Here is a 22,400-nt window from a genome sequence, read left to right as displayed (position 1 = left end):
TTATATTGTTACACATATGCACAAACTAACCTGCAAAACAGTGAATAAATTACCTTTTATAGGTTCCTTTTAGCCAGTGGTGTATAGCTGTATGCAGTGGTCTATTAGTATTATTCATACTCGAATTATACTTGATTATACATTGCATTAATCTGTGATTCATTACTTTTCGACTTCCTCTCCTGAAATATCCAATAGAAACAATGAATATAGATACCGGTCGTCATTGACCAATAGGAATAAGCTAAAAATGGTTTGCCATGAAGTTGATTGGCTCAATTCATCCGAGCCATGTGCGCCGTACGTCAGTGCGCGACTCCAGTGCTGCACGATGGGTGGAATTAAAGAGCTAGCGATTCTTACGCTTTCTTTTTTGTATTTTACATTTGTGAATGCTACCGATGATATTTTGGTTGGCTGCGGGGGGTTTGTCAAGTCAGATGTGGAAATTAATTACTCTGTCATTGAGGTAAGAAGGCTGGTGATTTCTGTTTAAAAATGATTAGTGGCTAGCTACGTTAGCGCTTGGCGTTCCGGAAGTGAATTGATAGACTGATCTGTATGTCATCTGCTGCCCTAAACAGTGATGCATTTAGGTTGTAGATCGCATAATCTGGTGATCCGTCTGTAGCAGGTTGCGTGACGGCTACCTAACCAAACTGTCAAGCATTGTCAGCAAAACACATGATTTGTCCAAGCTTGTGTAATTAGCTTTGGCTAACGTTAATCACTTTAAGATTCCATACAGTCTGACGACCAGTACAAGAAGCTCGTTGTAGTAATAGGGATGTTGTTGTTTCATTTCGTTATGTATGTGTTACTAAATAAGTATGATTTTAAAGGTAACACCGTTACATTGTCAAAAAATAAAATGTATTACTTATGTGTTCATTACAGATAAAGTTGTACACCAAGCAGGGTTCTCTGAAATATCAGACTGACTGTGCACCAATCAATGGTTACTTCATGATCCCACTGTATGACAAGGTACAGTAACTCACGCACTGGAATGAATGGATTGACTGGGTGGATTATCAGGCTTTCAAGGTCATTTAAGAATGTCCTGCAACATGTAGTTTATACAGAATTATAAGCAATTGTTTTCTTATAGATCAAATAGATTTTACACAAAATAAAGAAGACTTTTCAGATTGTTTTTTTTAAAGACATAAGGTAATGTAGTCCAGTCTGCATGTTTCCTGTTTTGTCTGGTTAAAGGAATTAGTAAACAAAGGCAAAGTATCTTCTGTAAAAATATTATAGTTGGTTTTACATTCGACTGTCTTCTTAATTTTGTATTTTCAGTAAAGTATTATTTGCAAATTCTTTATAGGGAAATGATATTAGCAGCCAAAGACTAACAAAGTGCAACATTGTTCAGTCAATGAAATAGTGCTAATGTTGTTTTGAAGACATACTTGCATGCTTTTTCTGACCGAATATTCAGTTGCATGGTAAACAATATAGTGACAAGTTGTCACTGAACAAATATAAAACCAGGGTGCAAATTACAGGGTGGGTTGGGGGGGGGGGATTCACTCCCCTAATCAATGCTTGCCGAATAGTAGGAAATAACTTTTGTCTGATCTATAGCTTAAATATTAATAATAAAAGTTATATAATATAAATATACATTTGATCCCCCATATAACGGTTCATACCATTGTGAATGCAAAATCGTGCCAACCAATGTTAGAAAAAATATAATTGAACAGTCTGAAACTGGCAGTTCTAGAGCATCGATAGACATCTTAAATATTTACAAAACGCATTTCTTGTAAAGATAGGTGTTTATTTCTTCATGTTGCCTAATAAAAAGTAGATAGTCTACATAGTTTGACCTACAGTAACCTCTAAAATAGTCATTGAATATCCCTCAAAAAAATGACAATGTAAAGATTTTTTTTTGTATTCCGCTCTTTCTGTATTCATAATCTTTTTTCATATTTGGTATGTATAAAAGTTTCAAAATAATCTATAAAAATTAGGCTTAAAGTATTTAGAAAGTTCTAAAACTCAAACATTTTTAAAATTGTAAATTATTTCTCATATTATTCTGGTAAATGCCCCCAAACAATGCTAGCCCTATCAATGCTGTCTCATTGTTAATAAACATGTTAACTTCTTGTCCAGAACTGCTTAAAATCATTTGACTTTTTACTGTTTTTGTGAAAAATTGACTGAATTGAACAGTTTGTAAGAATTTTGTTTACTTTCATATAGTTTTTGTCAGAATTTTAACAAAACTACAGTTTAATCAGAATAAATATAATAAGGTTTATTATTTCAATAAACTGCAGATGCTTTTTAATAGGAGTCCTGAAACAAAGACACTAAACAAAAACCCAGATTAATAGTGAATTTATGACGAATCAAGAAATGAAATGTGTTCTGCAGCCCAAATTTGCACAATGCTGATGCTTCCCCTGTGGAGTTTAAGCCAATCTCATATTGCCAGAGGACTTGCAGATTGATGCAAGGATCTCTGATGGTGTAAATTGGGGCAAAATTTATCCTTGACATGCCTGTCTATTTTTAACTGGGACGGAAGTTGAGTTGGGAGTTGTCACACTCATGCAATTTAGTATTTCATCTTTTACACCAGCAGCTTCACTTTAATTCACACCATCAGAGAGGCAATTTCAGCATCATTGACAGCATTAGGCCCCTGTTTGCACCTGGTAATGAGATGCATTTCCGTTGATCCAATCTCAGACACAATACTGTTCACATCTACTGTATGTGTTTCACTTGTTCCCTGCTGATTGGTGTTGGATTTCTCTTATTGTAGTACTGCAAATGCTAGCACAATTTTTATAATCTTTTACAAAAAAATACAAATATTACAAAAAGTACCAGGAAAAAAAACACTTAAAAAATAGGTTACTTCACGCATTGTCTAATGAAATGATCTATAATTGTTTTCTTTTAGTTCTGATCAGCTCCTGTTAGGCCTACTCACTTTGTTCTGTTTTACAGTTTTAATATGTATGTATGCTTTTGTTTTTATGAAAATGTATGTAACGAATGAGATTTTAGAGCATCGAAAGCAATTTATCTTGCCTTTGAATAAAATTTTGCAAAGGATTGCTGCAGAAATGATCATGCGTTTCCCAGAGATGGGTTGCAGCTGGAAGGGCATCCGCTGCGTAAAACATATGCTGGGTAAGTTGGCGGTTCATTCTGCTGTGGCGACCCCAGATTAGTAAAGGGACTAAGCCGAAAAGAAAATGAATGAATGAATGATCATGCCAGAAGACCGGTTTTCCAACACATGCATTATGAGTTTCTTTAATTTCCAATCAAATCCTGCCAAGACACTTTACGCTGTTTTACAGTTTTAGTTCATATTTATGCTGTTGTTTTTATCAAATTGGTTTAACAAATATTTTAGAACATCAAAAGTAATTAAATTTGGTAAATGCCCCAAAATGGGCATGGCTGATGGCTTAAATCACAAGGCATCTTAATACCAGGTGCGAACATATATATAGTTTGTGTATTTGTGCATGTCTGTGCTCATATAGACTACCATCTTTTACAGGGGGATTTTGTTCTAAAGATAGAACCACCTTCGGGATGGAGCTTTGGTAAGAAGTGTTTAATACAAGATGTGATTATACTGTAAAGTTTATACATTTATATCGTTTATAACTTAAGCGTTATGAGCCAGGGTTCACTAAACATTTTCACTATTCACTTCTTTTTTTGTTTTAAATTATCTTTTTGCAGAGCCAACAACTGTGGACCTACATGTGGATGGAGTTACTGACATCTGCACTAAAGAACAAGACATCAACTTTGTTTTTACAGGGTTTTCAGTTTTGGGAACTGTAAGTGGAAAGTGCTGATTTTGTGAGTTTTTTTTTTTTTTTTTGCTAGGTTAAAACATCTGCTCATTTATTTCCATCTCCTTCAGGTCTTGAGTAAAGGCCATTTGTTGGGGCCTGCAGGGGTTGAGGTCAGTTTGAGAAAAGCAGGAGAAGATGCTGTTCTTCAGAGTGTCTTCACGCATGCTGGAGGCCAGTGAGTAGATCTTCTTATAATCCATAAGTTTTCAAGCCATCGCCACACTAGGCATCCATAATGCAAAAGAAATGTCCTCACATATTTAATTGGACCTATGACATCATGCTTCTGTATGTTTTTGTTGTTGTTGTTGTTTTTAAACAACATTTTCAATGTATTGAGGTAATGATTCTATCCAAAAAGGTTTAAATCCTACATCATGGTGCTTTATCTTTTATAATAATTATTTAAATTACATTTTCCATAATTTACAAAAGAACCACCAAAATGCCAATCAGTATATCAATTATTTGATAATGAAAAATACTTCTTTATCAGTCTATATACTTTCTGACTCTGCAAGAATATTTTATTAATTTAAAGTATATAAAATGTTGTACTACAACTTATTTATTCTTATATTTTCGCTTTTAGATGTAAGACTGATTGTGTTTTTCATTTTCAACTCTTATACTTGATGTGGAATTTTTGCATTCACTTTTGAAAATGAAAAGTCATAAGCACTGTAGATGCATTATCTTGAATGCAGTTTGCTATCTGTCTCTTTTTGTTAACGTTTTTGACATTTTAATTTGATGGAGGCATCAATATGTATTTTGCCTAAATGTATTTTAAAAGAAACCTGGTCAAAAAGATCTAAATTATGTGGTATAATTTATTAAATTAAATATATATTAAAAGGGGACACTTGACTGCTATAACAGAACATTTATGTATGTATTAGGTGTATATTACGAAGCTCATTGATCTGAAAAGCTTGTCTGCTCTGACTGGCTATTCATTCAGTGCACTGTGATTGACCAAATACCTTGAGTGTGATGCAAATGTTACACCCCTACTACCTTATCCACTGATAGATCAAAAATTTCTGCCGTGACTGGTGCACAACTTATCAGATTGGTATTTTACAAAGAAAGTAGTTTTGCTTTCACATTCAAACACACAGCATTTCTAAACATGGCGGTGGCAGCAAAAATGCTACCAGTTAGACTTTGTGACTTTTGGGTGATGTGTTGACAGTTTTTCCACCGACTGAAGCGGGAGAAGATGGAAGAATATTTCTTTTCCTTTTAGTATTTAGTTTTTTAGACTTTATAGGTCTTATCTCTGCACAAACAGCTTGTAACAACTTCAAGGACAAAGGAAACATGAAGGGTGCACTCACACTATGCCAGCCGAACCGTGCCCAGGGGCTGGTTTGTTTGACAAGTGTGAGTGTTCAGAATCACCTGAACCGCGTCAGGGCCCGGTTGAAAGAGGTGTATCAGAGTGCGGTTTGGTTTGGCTTTGGCGGGGTACGTTTGTAGTGTGAGTGCAAATCGCGCCCGAGTCCGAAGCTGAATACGCAATGTCACTTTTGAGGGACTTTTTTATATAGATTTATTAATCGTTCTTTCTTTTCAATGAACGCAAACTGTCGTGGTTTATTAAACGCAAACTCCACACTGCACCTTCAGCAAACTTCCTAAAACATGCAGCACAAGGACTTTTATGATTTATAAATGTCAAAATTTGTGGATATGTTTGGCAAAATATTTAACTGCATGTCACTGCATCCTAAACGACTAAAAATATTACAAAAAAAATAAAACTAAAGCAATTTCCACTGTGCTAAGGGAAAGCGCTTCTCTTCCTGGTAAACGGAACAGTCGCATCATCAATGACATAAGCGTGATCCAGTTCGGAAGGCAAAATGCAGTATGAGTGCAGGCTGTCGGGGAAGAGGGGGGGCGGAGGTGTTCAAAGCAACTGTTCCTAGTGTGGGTATGCCCTAAGAGATATGGTAATGGCTGTAGAATAATAATAATTAATAGTTTAAATGATTAGTTATACTCTGAAATATGAGTAATTCAAATAAAAATTATTCATGTCATAGTAATTATGAACTAATAATCATAAAAGCTTTGCAACATTGTACAATTGGAAGTCCACACAAGCCAGTGTTTATTTAATTTAGAAATGACTTTCAAAATTTTGCTGCACAAATTCCTGTTTTCAAATATAACCCAATAACATTAGATATAACCAGAGATGGCAGAAGTACACAAATCCTTTACTCAAGTACTCATGTTAAAAACGACTTTGATAAAAGTAGAAGTACTGACTACACATTTGTAGTCAAGTAAAAGTAAAAAAGTATGGCATCAAAAATGTACTTAAGTAAAAAGTACCCGTTACTACTACAGCCTCTATTTTGATGATCCATGCGCAAAGCGCAGAGCGCAAAAGCAATTAGGGCGTGTCGGTATGCACTTTTGATAATTTAAGGACGGAAAAATCTGCTTTGCGCCGTGGCGCATAGTCTAAAAGGGTTGAGCTTATTTTCTAAATGAGTTATAGGTATGTTTTGAGAATAAACCAATCAGAGTCTCATCTTCCATTCCGTTTAAGAGTCAGTTGCGTTGCGCCATAAGCGCATTCGCTATTTACAGGACGGACTTTGTTAGTGGAAAAACTGAGCATTTCACTAGCAAGAAAACAGCGCATCTGCAGTGTGAGAATGAGAGATAAAGCCTCCTCGTTATCTACTTTCGCTCTTGGATAGGGAAACCTTGTACGCACAGACATCAATTAACCTATAAATATTTAATTCTGTTTGTTAAGCGCAAAGATTTGTTTCAAAACTATTTCTAAATTCAGTTCTAAATTCCAACAAACAAATAACTGAACAATAATAACAAAGTGTGTTCAAACAACTGAGTTATATCCAAATACACATGCTGTGCCCCATATGGTCTAAAACCTGGAAGGTGGGCAAATCTAAGCTTGTTTTTAATCAAACAAATATACATGTGCATATAATAAATAATACTGCTAATAATAATAACATTATACAAAAGCAAATTGTTATGAATAAATTGAAAAAGCCCCCCAAGATAAATTATATATCTTTATTATATCCTATATATAATTCTTTTTCATATGTAAAGATATTTGCGTATTGCTCTACGTCCTGTCTGTATTAAACAATGTGTAAGCGAGGCGCACAACTAGACCAGCTTTGATCTGATCTATTTGAACCTTCTATTTAAGTTCCTGAAAATAGCAACGTGCCAGCAATGTGCTTCAATCACCTTCTTTTTTAGACCAGATCACCTATGGGCGCACATCAGTGCAAATGCATTTGCTATTTAAACAGCGTGGCGCAAAATGTCAAAACGACTCTTCTGCCAAGCTGAAACTAGCAAACAACTATTGCGTCACGCCTTACGCCGCATTGTGCCGGGTGTATGATAGGGCCCTACATGTTTTAGTTTCACTAGGTAGGTAAATATCCTTTTTTCCCTACAGTCCAAAGACATTCAGTATGGGTGCATAGATAAACTAAACTAGCCCTAGTGTATAAGTGCATGTGTGAATGCGAGAGTGTATGGGTGTTTCTCAGTACTGGGTTGTGGCTGGAAGGGCATTCACTGCGTAAAAAATATGCTAGAATAATTGATGGTTCATTCCACTGTGGTGACCACTGATAAATCAGGGACTAAGCTGAAAGATAGTGAGTGAGCTAGTTAAGTAACTAGACCACACATCCTGTTGATCCATTCATATAAAATAACTTACGTTTCAAATTTGAATATAAAATGTTTGTTGCAAAACTTTATGAACGTAGCCTAGCAGCATCCAACCATGCAATATTGCCCGACCACACTGCTCAAAAAGTCGGCCTATGTATCATCATCCTGACGCAAACTCGCAGCATTCAGCATGTAGTTTTGTGGCTGTTTGATAAAAAACAACAGCTGCCATACATGTTCATACACTTGAAAAATAATTTGGTGGGCCTGTATATCTTTTTAAATAATGTATTACTTTTACACTGAAATCTGTCCAAAATATATTGAATTTTATAGTTGAGTTTAAAAAATTGCGCAATGACAAGAAGTAATATAGGTGGCGCCACCAAACACATGAAAACGAAAGTTACGTGCTTGATTTTAAAAATGTAAAAAAAAGTAGTAGAAAATACAAATATTTGTGTAAAAATGTATGGAGTAAAAGTAAAAAGTTGTCCAAAAAAACTAGTGGAGTAAAGTATTGATACCAGAAAAATCTACATAAGTACAGTAATGAACTGTTTGTAGTTTGTTACTTCCCATCTCTGGATATAACACCATATTCTATCTATATTACACTTTTACAGGTATACTTTCCTCAAGGTGCTTCCAGGAAGTTATGACATCACTGCTTCACATTCTTCATGGACCCTAGAGCAGGTATATATATAACAAACTGACTTGTTGACAAGGTCAGCAACACCTGAATGAAAATGTCCAAGCAACTACATTTTCTGTTTGTCATCACATCATCTTTAGGTCAGAATGTCATATTTAAATCTAAATGCAATGCAAACCCTGTTGGTTTAGTAATTTGATCCCGTTCCAGAGCTCAACCGCTGTGGTTGTGTCGAATGAAAACGCTCCTGCCGCAGCTCCACTGGTGGTGAAGGGCTATGATGTCTCTGGAGAGGTGCAGAGCGATAGCGAACCCATGAAAGGAGTCAGTTTCCTCCTTTACTCTGCCAGTGTAACGAAGGAGGTAAATGGGTTTATTAGATTCATAACCCAACCACATATGGATTCCAGTTCATAATATGATAATGTGTTCACTAGGGCTGCACATTATATTGTTTCAGCATCAATATCGCTATGTCCGAATGGGCCAACCACATATGGATTTTAGTCCATAATATGATTACGTGTTTATTAGGGCTGCATGTTATATTGTTTTAGCATCAATATCGCTATGACTGAGTCTGCAATAGGCACATCGCTAAATCTACGATGTTGAGTTGTGATTATAATTAGCCAGGAAATGGATATTAGAGTGGAAGAACTTAAATTTCTTGAGTCATAATATTACTTTTAAGGCCTGTGACTGTACAAGCTTTCAGGTTAATTTAAACTTATTTAATTTAATTAAAATTTATTGGAGCACAAATGTTTAAAACAAAGATTAATTGTATTTATTATTACAATGAAGACTACACCGTGTTATTTTACTTTTGATTACATTGCTTTTTATTTGACATTTGACTTTAATACTGTTAGAATATCCAGAAAACCAGACAACACTCTCTATTTCATTTGTATCTCTGTTGCAGTGGTGGAAAGAGTACTGAAAAATCATACTCAAGTAAAAGTACCATTACTTGCCTAAAAATGTAGTGCAAGTAGAGTAAAACTCTCTGTTGTAAATATTACTCAAAGTATGAGTAAAAAGTAGCCCTTTCAAAAGTATTTAAGAGTAATGAGTATTACTCTGTAAAAAGCATGTGTGTGTAAACGTCACATTCTGTAGTGCATCGAGTTATTGCACAGCAGGCACACAACGTCATAAGACGTTAATATAAGGTTAGATTTAGGTTCTGATGTCAGTTGACCAAAATTCAATGTCTAGCCAGTGTCTAAGGACAATGTTATTTTGATGTCCAATAACGATGTCGAATGACATTGATATTTGGTCAATTTCAGGTTGTTAGAAAGTGACCAAAATTCATCATCGAGCCAACATCTTAAACCAACGTCATGTTGACGTCAAATACTGACATTTATTTATCAGGTAGAGCAACCAAAATCCAACGTCTGATAGATGTCATAGTGGTAACGCCGCACAATGTCAAGCTGTAACATCATTAGACGTTGATATTAGGTTGGTTTTAGGTTAGCTGTTGGACATTGATGTTGGTCTGATGTTGAGTTCTGACATCAACCCGATTTCATTTCCAAAGAAAATGCAACATCCCCACGACACTGGGGTACTACGTCAATCTGACGTCACATTGACGTCTTGTGCCTGCTGGGTGTTTAAGGCCATTTCGGTCATCATACAGTAAACATCCATCATTTTTTCATCAGTTACGTGCATCTAAACAGTCTCTGGGTTAATGCGTGTAAAGATTTTGGATGTCTTCTTGGACATTTTTAATGCTTCCAGACAGTTTGCTGCAATTAAAAATCGTCTTGAGGTAGTTCATTATGATGCGATTTACCTTCTATGTGCGATTTGATTGGACAGGAATCACAGGACTGATTTTTCTAATCCCCACAGACATGAAAAAATAAAGCAGCGACCGCAGGTTGAAGGAAAGGAGTGGAGTAAAAGTACCGATACTGCACTAAAAATGTACTCGAGGGAAAGTAAAAGTTCACATTTTTAAAATTAATTGGTAAATTACAATTCCTGAGAAAAACTACTTAATTACTGTAATTTGAGTATTTGTAATTATTTACTTTACACCACTGCTCTGTTCTATTGAATTTAGTTATGCTTGTAATTTGTTTATTATATTTTATAGACGCACTCCTTTTGCACTCCCTACAAAATCTTCATAATCTATGTAACATTATGAATTCTTTCCAGATACAATTATTTCATTGTTTCATTCTTGTGAAATTATATTAATATTGCTATGTCAGTTTTTTCCAATATCATGCAGCCCTAGTTTTCACAAATGTGAACAGACTTTTCATATGCTATTTGTTATGACTTGATCTGAATAAATTGATACTCCTCCAGGATATCAGTGGCTGTGCTGTGGCTCCTGTTGATGGGGCTTTAGTTGGCGATGCCTCCCTTGTGTATCTCTGCAGTTCGCAGTCTCGCGAGGATGGCACTTTCTCATTTCCCTGCCTTCCCAGTGGAGAATACACTGTGGTAAGAATTTTTGAAAAAGTGATTTTTACGTTTAATGTCAGCATACCTATTCTAAATAATATGTAGTAATAAATCACAAGTTACTGTTTTTTTAATGTTTTTGTCACTTCTTGAATTGTAGGTTCCATATTACCGAGGTGAGAGAATCACCTTTGATGTTGCTCCTTCTCGAATGGACTTCAAAGTTGAACACAGCAGTTTAACACTGGAGGTGAGTTTCTGTACTCGCTGTTTGTGTTCTGACACATTTATTTAGTGTAGTTTAAAGCTTTTATAATCCCTCAGTGGTCATTTATTCTGACATGTATGGTGCTTCACCTACAACACAACTGACACCCTTAAACACCTTAACACCAATTACACAAATACACACACACACACACACACACACAAAAATAAAATAAAATATTAAATAAGTCTAAATACAAATGTAATAAATTAATAATAATAATGGACCCTTTTCACAAGAGTTTTTAATTACTGCCATTATCAGTCTCACACAATTTGTTTTACTCTACCATTCTCTTTGCTCTAAGTTTACACGACTATGATGACCTCTGCTACTGGGAAACCCGAAAATGTGAAAAGGGTCTATAATAATAAAGTATCAATCAACTACATCTATTACATACCCAGATTTATTCAGGCACAAAAGTAAATTCATAATGATGTGTGGAACATCTAATTGACCTTAGACCAGGAGTGCTCAATCCTGTTCCTGGAGATCTACCTTCCTGTACAGTTTAGCTCTTACTTTGATCAAACCCACCTGAACCAATTAATTAGGACCTGAAATCCACTTGATAATTGCAGACAGGTGTGTTTGATAAGGGTTGCAACTGAAATCTGCTGGAAGGTAGATCTTCAGGAACAGGATTGGCCACCCCTGCCTTAGACGTTAACCAAGGGGCATGTTCTTAAAATAATAATTTAAAGGATGCGTGCTGTCCTTTAAAGTTTTATATGCCGTCCTCAACACCTGCTGTTCATAATAGGATGCAAGACTTCGAATTGGAAACTCACTGAATTTTTGAGCACAAATTAACAATGTGTTGAAGATGGTAGTTGTAACTCTTAGACCCCGTTTACACTAATACGTTTTTGTTTTAGAATGAAACGATCCGAGTCCACACTGACGTTTCACCTAGCGTTTCTGCGTCATCTAGCGTCCTCACTATACTACTAAAAAATGCACATCATGTAACTACACACACACACACACACACACACACACACACACACTCTGGCATACACTGCAGTGTATGTGCTCATCTGAGCTCCAGGCAGTCAGCGGGAAAAATTACAGGAGTTTTCTGGGAGAAATAACAAAACGGGAGGGTGGCGGGAGATGGGTGTGAAGTACAGGAGACTCCCGGGAAAAACGGGAGTGTTGGCTGGTATGATTAAAACTGATTTTCAGCAAAAGAGGGTATGTTTCGTATTTTTTTATAAAAATGAATGGAAGCAGTTATGTTATAGGCTTCGTTTTGTTATAATTATGAATAAAGTTCATAAAGAAAGATGATGGTCATACAAATATGTAGCTACACGACGGTGTCTGTTAAGTTGCTAATATTAAAATGTAAATAGACTGTTCCTTATATCATGTTTTCATTTTATTGCCAAAAAAAGTAAAAAATGTAGCCAGGGTGATGCGAATAAGGTTATAAAGTACACTGTTCCGCTTGAAGATTTACCCGGCGTGTCCTCGGTAGTTTGTTTTCCATATAAAACTTGCGAAGTCTGAATTTACAAGAAGAGGATGGAAGAATAAACTATGTGTAGGCTACTTAATATTGAGGAAAAAGCCCCAAACAGATGCCTCCGTTTTCAGATGTCTCCGTTTTTCCCCATTCACACTAACAAGGAGCAGCAGCGTTTTAAAACAAAAACTGCCTCATCAGCGTTTTCAAACCGATCTGTTTTCGGTGCTCAAAAACTCTGGCATAGTGCGGACGGATGGTGTAACCATAGCAAAACTTGTGTTTTAAAACTAAATTAGTGTAAACAGAGTCTAAAACAGTGAAAAAAGAGCCAAGAATTAAAAAATTTGTCATGAGCCTTATTAATAATTGCACATGTATTTTGGTCAAATTTCAGCCTGTTGTCAATGATGGTTCATAGGTAGCTATATTCTTCCCCAATCTTTGTGTTATTTATGACCACCCTTTGGAGAGAAGTGTTGAATTTTTTTTTTTTTACCAAATTTAATGAGCATTTCTTTAGTTTTGACACATTCAGATCTAATAACCATATTTAACCAGATACCTTTTTTATGCGTATTCTGACAATCACTTGTATATAATATGAAAATAAAAACAAGAGAAAGTACACAGCCTTGTGGAGAGCCTGGAAAAATATTGATTATGCCTGATGAGGACTTATTATACCCATTTATAGACTAGGATTTATTGTTTTGATTGTATACTTTACACATGTCGTGTTTAAAAAAAATAATTCAAAGAAAAGAAGCCAAATCAGTTAAATCAGTTTTTTTAACCAGTTATTCCCATTTTGTTTCTCAGCCTGTTTTCCGGGTCATGGGATTCTCTGTGATGGGCAGAGTTCTGAATGGCCTCGATGGAGAGGGAGTTGCAGATGCTGTAGTTACACTTAACAACCAGATTAAAGGTACCTGTGATAATACGCCTGAATAATATAATTAAACAACCTAAGTAGCCAAGATTTCATGCTTAATTAACAAATGTATGCTAATTTAACACATTAACTTGATTTGCATTTATACTTTCTTGGTCTCTTTCACAGTGGAAACTAAAGAAGATGGTTCTTTCCGATTGGAGAATATGACCACAGGCACTTACACTATTAACACACACAAGGAGCTTATGTTCTTTGAACCAGTCACTGTGAAGATTGCTCCCAGCACGCCTCAGCTGCCAGATATCATCACTGCAGGGTGAGTATGCATACATTACATGAAATCCAGTGGAAGATGATATATAGAGATATAGAGATTTTTAATGCTGATGTCAATGTCTGATTTTAACATAGTTTAAATGTCTTTCTTGTGTCTATTTATGATGAAGCAAACAAATGTGATTGGTGAAGCAAATGAGTTAATACTATGTAAATGGCTGTTATTTCAAGCTAAATTAGTCTAATTTGTTACAACATGGCGAAATATGAATACCCTGATATGGTGCAAACATCCTGTAATAGTCCTTTGTTAGGTTAGTAGACAAACAAAAAGTGGTGCATTGTGGCTGGTTGAACACATTTGCTTACATTAGGGTTTAAAGTGAAAGCAATCCAATAAAATGTGTTTTTGACTACCTCTAGAAGTGGTTTAAAGTAGATACGCAGATAATATTTTAGAACCTTGGATTTATTTTACTTAATATTAACTAAATTAAAAATAAATAATTGGAAATATTAAGTAAATAATAATAATTCATTTTAATAATAATAAAAAAGTTTTAGGGCCTGTTTACCTTTTGTTTTACTTAATATTAACTAAATAATAAAATCTATCATTGAAAACTTAATTCATAAATATAATTTTTATTTTACATCTCCTACATCAGGGGTGCTCAAATTTTTTTGTATGAAAGGCCAAAAACCAAATATCATTGAGAGCCATGGGCAAAGATACACATACCAAACTATTTTACATTACATAATATTTAAAAATAAGTAGAAAACATTGCTTTGGATAGTGTTAACAAATACAGTATTACTTTTTAATTATAACTTATTGCAATAAAAACGTAAACTTTCACATTTATAACAGAGTGGAGTTGAATGCTAAATACACACATCAGGCAGAATCTGCCTTTGCCTTGATTTGCTCACCAAAGTCTCTGCATTGTCCTTAATCCAACGGGTGACATTGTGTGCATTTTAAACTAAACTACAGCATTTAAATTTTAGTTAGCTTTTTTGAAGCTTTAACAGTAAAACAAACAATTAAAATGTTACATTAAATTTGAAATGACAATACCTAAACAATCCCCACCATTCTCCCTTTTCTCAGATAGAGTAGCCAAATCAAAGGTTACCATAGGCCATCTTTGGCCTACGGGCCCGAGTTTGGAAATGTCGGTCCTAGATAAATAATTTATTATATTTAAAAAAAATTGCATGAAACTATTTTGAATAAAACCCCAAATTATATCAAGTTATCTAAAAATGTTTTGTCCTTAAAGTATTTTAATTTAGTCTTGTAAATACTAACCTTAAAAACTCCCACTATACTTATTTTTTTGACAGTGTTTAGCTGCGTCCCAAATCGCATACTTGTGCACTATTCTACGCCATTTTGTAGTATAAATAGTGTAAGTAGTGTGTTCACACTGAAAACTCTAAAAATAATAAGTGCACTTTAATTACCCGGATGATGCACTCATTCAGCTGCTAAAATGAAGTGTGTAATGATGGACACCTCACACACTCAATGACCGCAGGTTTGCTCACGTAGCGGAAGGGGCGGAGCTATCAGGCACACATGTTGGATAACTTTATTTTAGATGGTGAAAGCAAAATTCTCCTTGGAGAGTGATTATAGCGCCTCCCGATGGTGAATGTGGTTATACTCACGGCAGGTATTATTTGACAATTCGGTCGTTTATTTCACTGATTTAGCAACCGTCAAACGTCATCAGGGAAACGGTTTGAATTTCCGCTTAGTAAAAAACATTAGTGTTCCATTTGGGACGACACTACATACATATACTATCCTGTTGAGTGTGTAAGTGAATAAGTACATAGTGCATGAGTGCAGAGTGTATAGTGTGCCATTTGGGACTCAGCTTTTGCCTTTTAAAGTAGACACTTACAGGCCACTTTATTAAGTACACGTGTCCAACTGCTCATTAATGCAATTTTCTAATTATTCAATCACATGGCAGCAACTCAATGCATTAAGGCCTGTAGACAAGGTCAAGGTAAAGGTGGTTTAAGTGACTTTGAATTACTGGGATTTTCACAGACAATCATCTTTAGGGTTTGCAGAGAATGGTACAAAAGAGAAAATGTCCAGTAAGCGGCAGTTCTGTGGGCGCAAATGCCTTGTTGATGCCAGAGGTCAAAGGAGAATGGCCAGAAGGGTTTAAGCTGATAGAAAGGCAACAGTAGTCGGCACCAATAGCCTAGTGACTTGTGCGTCAACAAAGCATCAAGGTGCTCACGGCGACCCGAGCACGATTCTCGACTTGAGGTTCTTTGCCGATCCTTCCCCTATCTCTGCTCCCCACACGTTCCTGTCTGTAAAATCTCCACTGTCCTATCTTAATAAAGGTGAAAAACCCCTTAAAATTAATTATAAAAAAAAAAAAGCAACAGTAACTCAAATAACCACTTGTTACAACCGAGGTATGCAGAAGAGCATCTCTGAACATTGAATATTTATAATAGTAACCAAAATATAATAGGAGCTCTTAAAAAAAGAACAACATAAGAATCACATAATGTTAACTTACCTTACCAGTGATACTGCCATAAAACCCTGTGGAGGAAACAAAAGTGTTCTTTGAAAGTGTAAACAAGGTTGAGATCATCATATAAGTGGACAAAAACCTAGAAATTGTTTTTTTTAATTAGTTTTTATTTTCTATTTCTGTGGAATGGTTGCAATACAATCTTTTATTATACTTACTTAATATTTGTGTCCGAGTCCTTCACTGTATCATCACTATCTTTGGAGGAATCTAGACTTCTGAGCTTATCCATTGATAAAACATCTTGCAATAGATTTGAGTGTAGTTGGTTAACAAACATTTGGATGAAACATCTATTTTCTGTATTAGTTGTAATTTCAAATATGGAAAAATAAATTTTGTCTCTGTACCTATACTGGTTAATTAGTTAAAAAAAATGCAGAATAATCTTTAAAGCACTGATAGAAAAAGCATGTGACTTACCCTAAGTGGTATCACTTCTTCTGGTGGGAAACACTAAAAGGCATTAAGGCAGGTCATTATTCTTCTCACATTCTTTTGTACAAAATGTTTAGGATATACCAGTAGTGAGTTTTATTTATACGTTTAGTCCACTTGTTATTGTAATAGTTCCATTTATTTCTCATTTACCTAAGCTAAATAAAAATGTATCAAATTCTGTTTAAGGCATACCTCGTTTATTTGAGTTGAGCTTAGCATCTTGAGCAAAAGCACAAAATGGTGGAAAATCTCAACTCTGTTATTGTCGACTGTTAAAATGTTTAAAGGTCCCATTTTTTTCATTGTTTGACCTAATTTTAACACAAAGAGAGGGCGGTGCATAATGTAGCTCCTCCCCTTTAAAATCCAATAGAGTTCTGTTTTATCACAGCTCTGCCAGTGAGACGAAAAGTTTCTTGAAGGGGGCGGGGCATGTCAGATAATAGGGAGTATTTTATTGGTCAAAATTTGATCAGAAACCGTATTAGGAAGTGATGTGAAAAATGTTTTATCTATTTAGATAAGAGTGACAAACTGCAAGCTTTGTATGTTTATATCTTCTACAAGCAAGTTTTGTCACTGTGTTATAGCACTCTAGCTTAAGTATATCTTTAAAACTAACATGCAATTATAAATAACAGAATAAAATGTTCCTATTAAATTAAAGTCTTCTGCATTATTATGCATTAATTATGGATTCAGTTTACTGTAACTTAACCTTTTGTAGTATTAAATCATTAAGGAAAATGAATGGAAACTGCTTTACAGACATACTCTAGTTTAAGTCTTCTGGTTTCATCAGATTGTTCTAAACCTTTTCCCAACTGTTTCATTTTTAGGTTTAGTGTTTGTGGTCACATCTCCGTCACCCGTCTTCCAGAGACTGTTAAACAGCTTGGACGCTACAAAGTTACACTTTCGGCTCAGAGGCAGGATCAGGGATTTTTCCGGACTGTGGAAAGTGACAGTCATGGAGCGTTCTGTTTTCAGGTTAAACCAGGAGACTACAGTGTGCAGGTAAAGAGAAGTACAGTGCTCAGCCTAAATGAGTACACTCCATGTTGAAAATAATTATATTGATCCATTTCTCAGTGAATGAAGGTTATGTTTTTTGGGGGGCAAAACAGATGTACTAAATAGATATAAAAAAATAGTCACCAAACACTTTAGAAACAGAAAGAGAATTAATTTACATTAAAAATATAAATAAAATATTGCAAAACAAACTACAAAATTTCAACAGTTGTTGTATCTATACTTTTGTTTCTCTTGAATTTTGTTTTTTTTATTTGTTTAAATTTTTTGTCCTTAACATTTAAATTAAGGTGTACTAATTTTTAGACTGTGACCTTAAGTTTTTTTTGTTAGAATAGCTCCAGATTTGGCTTCAATACTGTTTAACATCAATTACTAACTTTAACTGTAAATCATCCTATAGAAAATATAAATTTAAAAGATAGATTTGTGAGGGGTAAGGGTGTAATGGATCATGGCTGATCTGTGATTCATACGGATCACAACCCTCGGGTCGGAACACGTGACCCAGGGACTAATACATTTATTGTACTTGTAGATTAATCCTAAATATGTAACGCTCGTAGAGAGATCGCCTCTTGTATCAATTAACCCACATGTATGAAAACATTTAGGCTTTCCTGTAAAATATAATATATAATATAATAACAAGTTATCCAGCATATGTTTTATACAGCAGATGCCCTTCCAGCTGCAACCCATCACTGGGAAACACCCATACACTTTTATTCACACACACATACACTATAGCCAATTTAGCTTACCCAATTCACCTATACCACATGTCTTTGGACTTGTGGGGGAAAACTGAGCACCCGGAGGAAACCCACACAAACAAGGGGAGAACATGTAAACTCCACACAGAAATGCCAACTGACCCAGCCTAGGCTTAAACCGGCGACCTTTTTGCTGTGTAGTGACAGCGCTCCCCACTGCACCACAGTGCAGCTCCATCTATACAACCACACAACATAAATTACAAATAATGGTGATTTGCATGTTTATTAATTCTTTGAATCGCTGCTTTCAAATCTGTTTAAAAAATTCAAAAATCAAGAAAGAGATTCAGTCTTTAGTTTTTTGAGGTTGATATGAAGTTACTGAAGTTATGGAGTAAATAACACGGAAGTACTGGGATATCCTTGTTTATAGTTTATAGATAAAACCACTGATATTTATGATAAAGATTAAAATCACCAGCAAATATGCTCAAAAATGAAAGTTGTAGGCAGCAGTTACATTATTTAACCAATAGGTGGCGACAACCAGCCATCAAATATAAACCACTGAATAATTCTTCAAAAATGGCACATATAGCAGTGAAACATCAAGTTTTATGAGGGAATAACTGAATCATTTATTAAAAATGAGATTAAAAAAATAAATAAGGGTTGCACAAGTTATAATGTTAGATTTCTACATTCAGCGTCATCAGCAACAATAGTAGTAACAGTGAATTCAGTACTGACTATTTTACAGTTTATTTTTATTCAGCTGATTATTTCTTCATTTTATTATTAATATTATTACAGGTTGTAAGTTCTGTTTGTTAAAACCAAAAGTTTCCTACAGTGCTGTTTTTTAATAAATGGAAAGTAAATTATATTTGTCTCATCCTCTTTGACTGATTCGAAAAATGGTTCGATCCATGACTAAAAAACCATAATGTAATCCGAACTGTGAGATTTGTGATCTGTTTCACCACTAGTGTTTCAGCACTGTATATTTATAGTTATTACAGCATTTCACTTTAAAATGAGTGTTGTCGTAAGTTAATTTACGAAAGTTGTGTTTCTTCTTGCAGGTGACTCTCCCTGAAAGTGAGGTGAAGGCTGGGCTTGCTCTTCAGCCACACTCTCTGGATATCTCACTGGTGGATCGTCCCGTCACTGACCTTCTCTTCACTCAGTTCATAGCATCTGTTTCTGGCTCTGTATCCTGTCTTGGTTAGAGAGATTGTTTTTTTCTATGTCAAATTTGATTAGATGCATGTGTTTCCTGTCCTTGGCTTATTGATTGAATTGTACCATCAGTGGCTTGTGGAGATCTGACCGTGAGCCTTCAGCCTGTAAGCAGACAGGGAGAAAGGCAGAACTTCCAGTTGTCTGGAAGCAGTGAAACCCTTACCTTTACTTTTGGTAATGTGCTGCCTGGCAAGTACAAAGGTAAGCACTGGTTTGACATGTTTTGATCTTAATGAGCAATATAGATTTTAATCGTTATGATGGTAAATCTGTATATAAACATTCAAAGGTTTGCAAGCAGTGCATGATTTTATCTTTTCGTATCAAAAAATAGGAAAGTATTCATAGCGCTTTACTTTTTCCTCATTTTTTCCCGTATTTTTATGTTACAACCTTATTCCAAAATGGATTAAATTCATTTATTTCCTCAAAATTCTACACACAATACCCCATAATGACAGTGTGAAAAAAGATTTTTTGAAAGTATTCACAGCCTTTGCCATGAAGCTCTAAATTGAGCTCAGCTACATTCTGTTTCCATTTTTATATCGTTCTTGAGATGTTTCAGCAGCTGAATTGGAGTTCACCTGTGGTAAATTCAAGTGATTGGACATGATTTAAAAAGGCATGCACCTGTCTATATAAGGTCCCAGGGTTGATAGTGCATGTCAAAGCACAAACCAAGCACTAAGAACAAGGAATTGTCTGTAGACCTCCGAGACAGCATTTTCTCAAGGCACAAGGCTGGGGAAGGTTACAGAAATGTTATTGCTGCTCCGGAAAGTTCCAATGAGCACAGTGGCCTCCATCATCCGTAAGAGAAAGATGTTTGGAATCACCAGGATTCTTCCTAGAACTGGCCGGCCATCTAAGCTGAGTGACTGGTTAAGAAGGGCCTTAGTCAGGGAGGTGATCAATAACCTGACGGTCACTCTGTCTGAGCTCCAGTGTTCTTCTTTGGAGAGAGAAGAACCTTATAGAAGGACAACCATGTGTGCACTAATCTACCAATCAGGCCTGTATGGTAGAGCAGCCAGACGAAAGCCACTCCCCGCCTGGAATTTTCCAAAAGGCATCTGAAGGACTCTCAGACCATAAGAAACAGAATTCTCTAGTCTGAGGAGACTAAAATTGAACTCTTTGGAGTGAATGCCAGATGGTACGTTTGGAGAAACCAGGCACTGCTCATCCCCAGGCTAATACCATCTACAGTGAAGCATTGTGGTGGCAGCATCATGCTGTAGGGATTTTTTTCAGCAGCATGATGTGGAAGACTAGTCAGGATAGATGGAAAGATGAATGCAGCAATGTTCAGAGACATCCTAAATGAAATCTGCTTTAGAGTGCTCTTGATCTCAGATTAGAGCGACGGTTCATCTTCCAGCTGGACAACGATCTAGCACACCACCAAAATACATGTGATATTTTTTATTTATTAAATTTTTTTTTTATTTGCAACAATTTCAAAAAATCTTTTTTCACATTGTCATTATGAGGTATTGTTCGTAGAATTTTGGAGAAATAAAGGAATTTAATCCATTTTGGAATAATGCTGTAACAAAATGTGGAAAAAGTGAAGCGCTATGAATGCTTTCGGGATGCACTGTAAATACGCATGCATGCATATATTTGAGAAAATGTTTTAATATTTAGATATAAAATATAAATGTATATGTAGGGCTGGCGATTTTGGTGTAAAATCTAAATCTCGATTAATTGAACAACTCTATTATTATTAATAAGCCATTATTAAATTTTTTTGCCCTCATAGTTCACTGACAGGTTTTGTACAACAAAAATTCTCACATATTACTAGTGAGAGATTTCTGAATGATGGGTGCATTACTTGATTTTAAAGGAATTGAAGGAAACACAAATCTGTTATCTATGATTACTTATTGAACATCAATGTTAAACAACTGAAATTAAAACACACATTGCCTAAAACAAATTTTTCTTAAAAAAATGTGAAAATAAATAACTCACTTTTGGAAACAAAATAAATTATTTTTAATGTTTTTAACATTAAAAATAGAAAATAATCAGTATCTCTTTAAAATCAAGTAAGTCTTGCATATCCTTTAAATCAGTGGTTCCCAACCTTTTTCTTAGGGCCCCCCCCCAGGAACATATACAAACATTGGAGCCCCCACCATTTAAATACACACGCACGCACACACATATGTACTGTATATATATATATATATATATATATATATATATATATATATATATATATATATATATATATTTGGTACTTAATCATAATCACGATTATTTTGGTCATAGTTGTAATCACGATTATTCAAAATGATTATCAGTTAAAGTCAAAATTATTAGCTCTCCTGAGAATTTTTTTTTATATACGTATTTCCCAAATTATGTTTAACAGAACAAGGAATTTTAACAGTATTTCCTATAATATTTTTTCTTCTAGGCTTATTTGTTTTATTTTAGCTAAAATAAAAGCAGGTTTAAATATTTAATTTAAGGTCAATATTATTAGCCCCCTTAAGCAATAAATATTTTTGATTGTCTGCAGAATAAACTACTGTTATACAATGACTTGCCTTATTACCCTAATTAAGCCTTTGAACTGCACTTTAATCAGAATGCTTGTATTTAAAAAAAAAATATCTAGTAAAATATTATGTACTGTCATCATAGCAAAGATAAAAGAAATCAGCTATTAGAAATGAGATATTAAAACTATTATGTTCAGAAATAATAATAATAAAAAAAACTTCTTTCCATGAAACAGAAATTGGGAGGAAAAGGGTTGCTAATATTCAGGAGGGCAAATAATTCTGACTTCAAGTGT

The 22,400-nt window shown here is 35.0% G+C and overlaps 1 protein-coding gene across 1 annotated transcript in view; it reads left to right on the top strand.

Moving 5' to 3' along the window:
• The first annotated feature begins 304 nt into the window (after positions 1-304).
• The window catches only part of nomo (nodal modulator), a 47,755-nt gene continuing 25,659 nt past the window's right edge, over positions 305-22,400 (top strand). Inside the window, exons 1-14 of the mRNA XM_087256936.1 lie at positions 305-469; positions 898-987; positions 3,545-3,590; positions 3,733-3,833; positions 3,920-4,026; positions 8,171-8,243; positions 8,413-8,565; positions 10,546-10,683; positions 10,805-10,894; positions 13,209-13,314; positions 13,450-13,600; positions 17,420-17,597; positions 19,420-19,561; positions 19,649-19,780. Coding sequence (XP_087113062.1) covers positions 332-469; positions 898-987; positions 3,545-3,590; positions 3,733-3,833; positions 3,920-4,026; positions 8,171-8,243; positions 8,413-8,565; positions 10,546-10,683; positions 10,805-10,894; positions 13,209-13,314; positions 13,450-13,600; positions 17,420-17,597; positions 19,420-19,561; positions 19,649-19,780 — 1,645 coding nt within the window. The 5' untranslated portion in view covers positions 305-331. The remainder of the gene's footprint in view (positions 470-897; positions 988-3,544; positions 3,591-3,732; positions 3,834-3,919; positions 4,027-8,170; positions 8,244-8,412; positions 8,566-10,545; positions 10,684-10,804; positions 10,895-13,208; positions 13,315-13,449; positions 13,601-17,419; positions 17,598-19,419; positions 19,562-19,648; positions 19,781-22,400) is intronic.

Source organism: Danio rerio, chromosome 6 (assembly GCF_052040795.2).
Source record: "Danio rerio strain M-AB ecotype USA chromosome 6, GRCz13ab, whole genome shotgun sequence".
NCBI lineage: Eukaryota > Metazoa > Chordata > Actinopteri > Cypriniformes > Danionidae > Danio > Danio rerio.
Note: the sequence above shows the minus strand (reverse complement) of the source record. Positions and strands in the feature narration are given on the sequence as shown.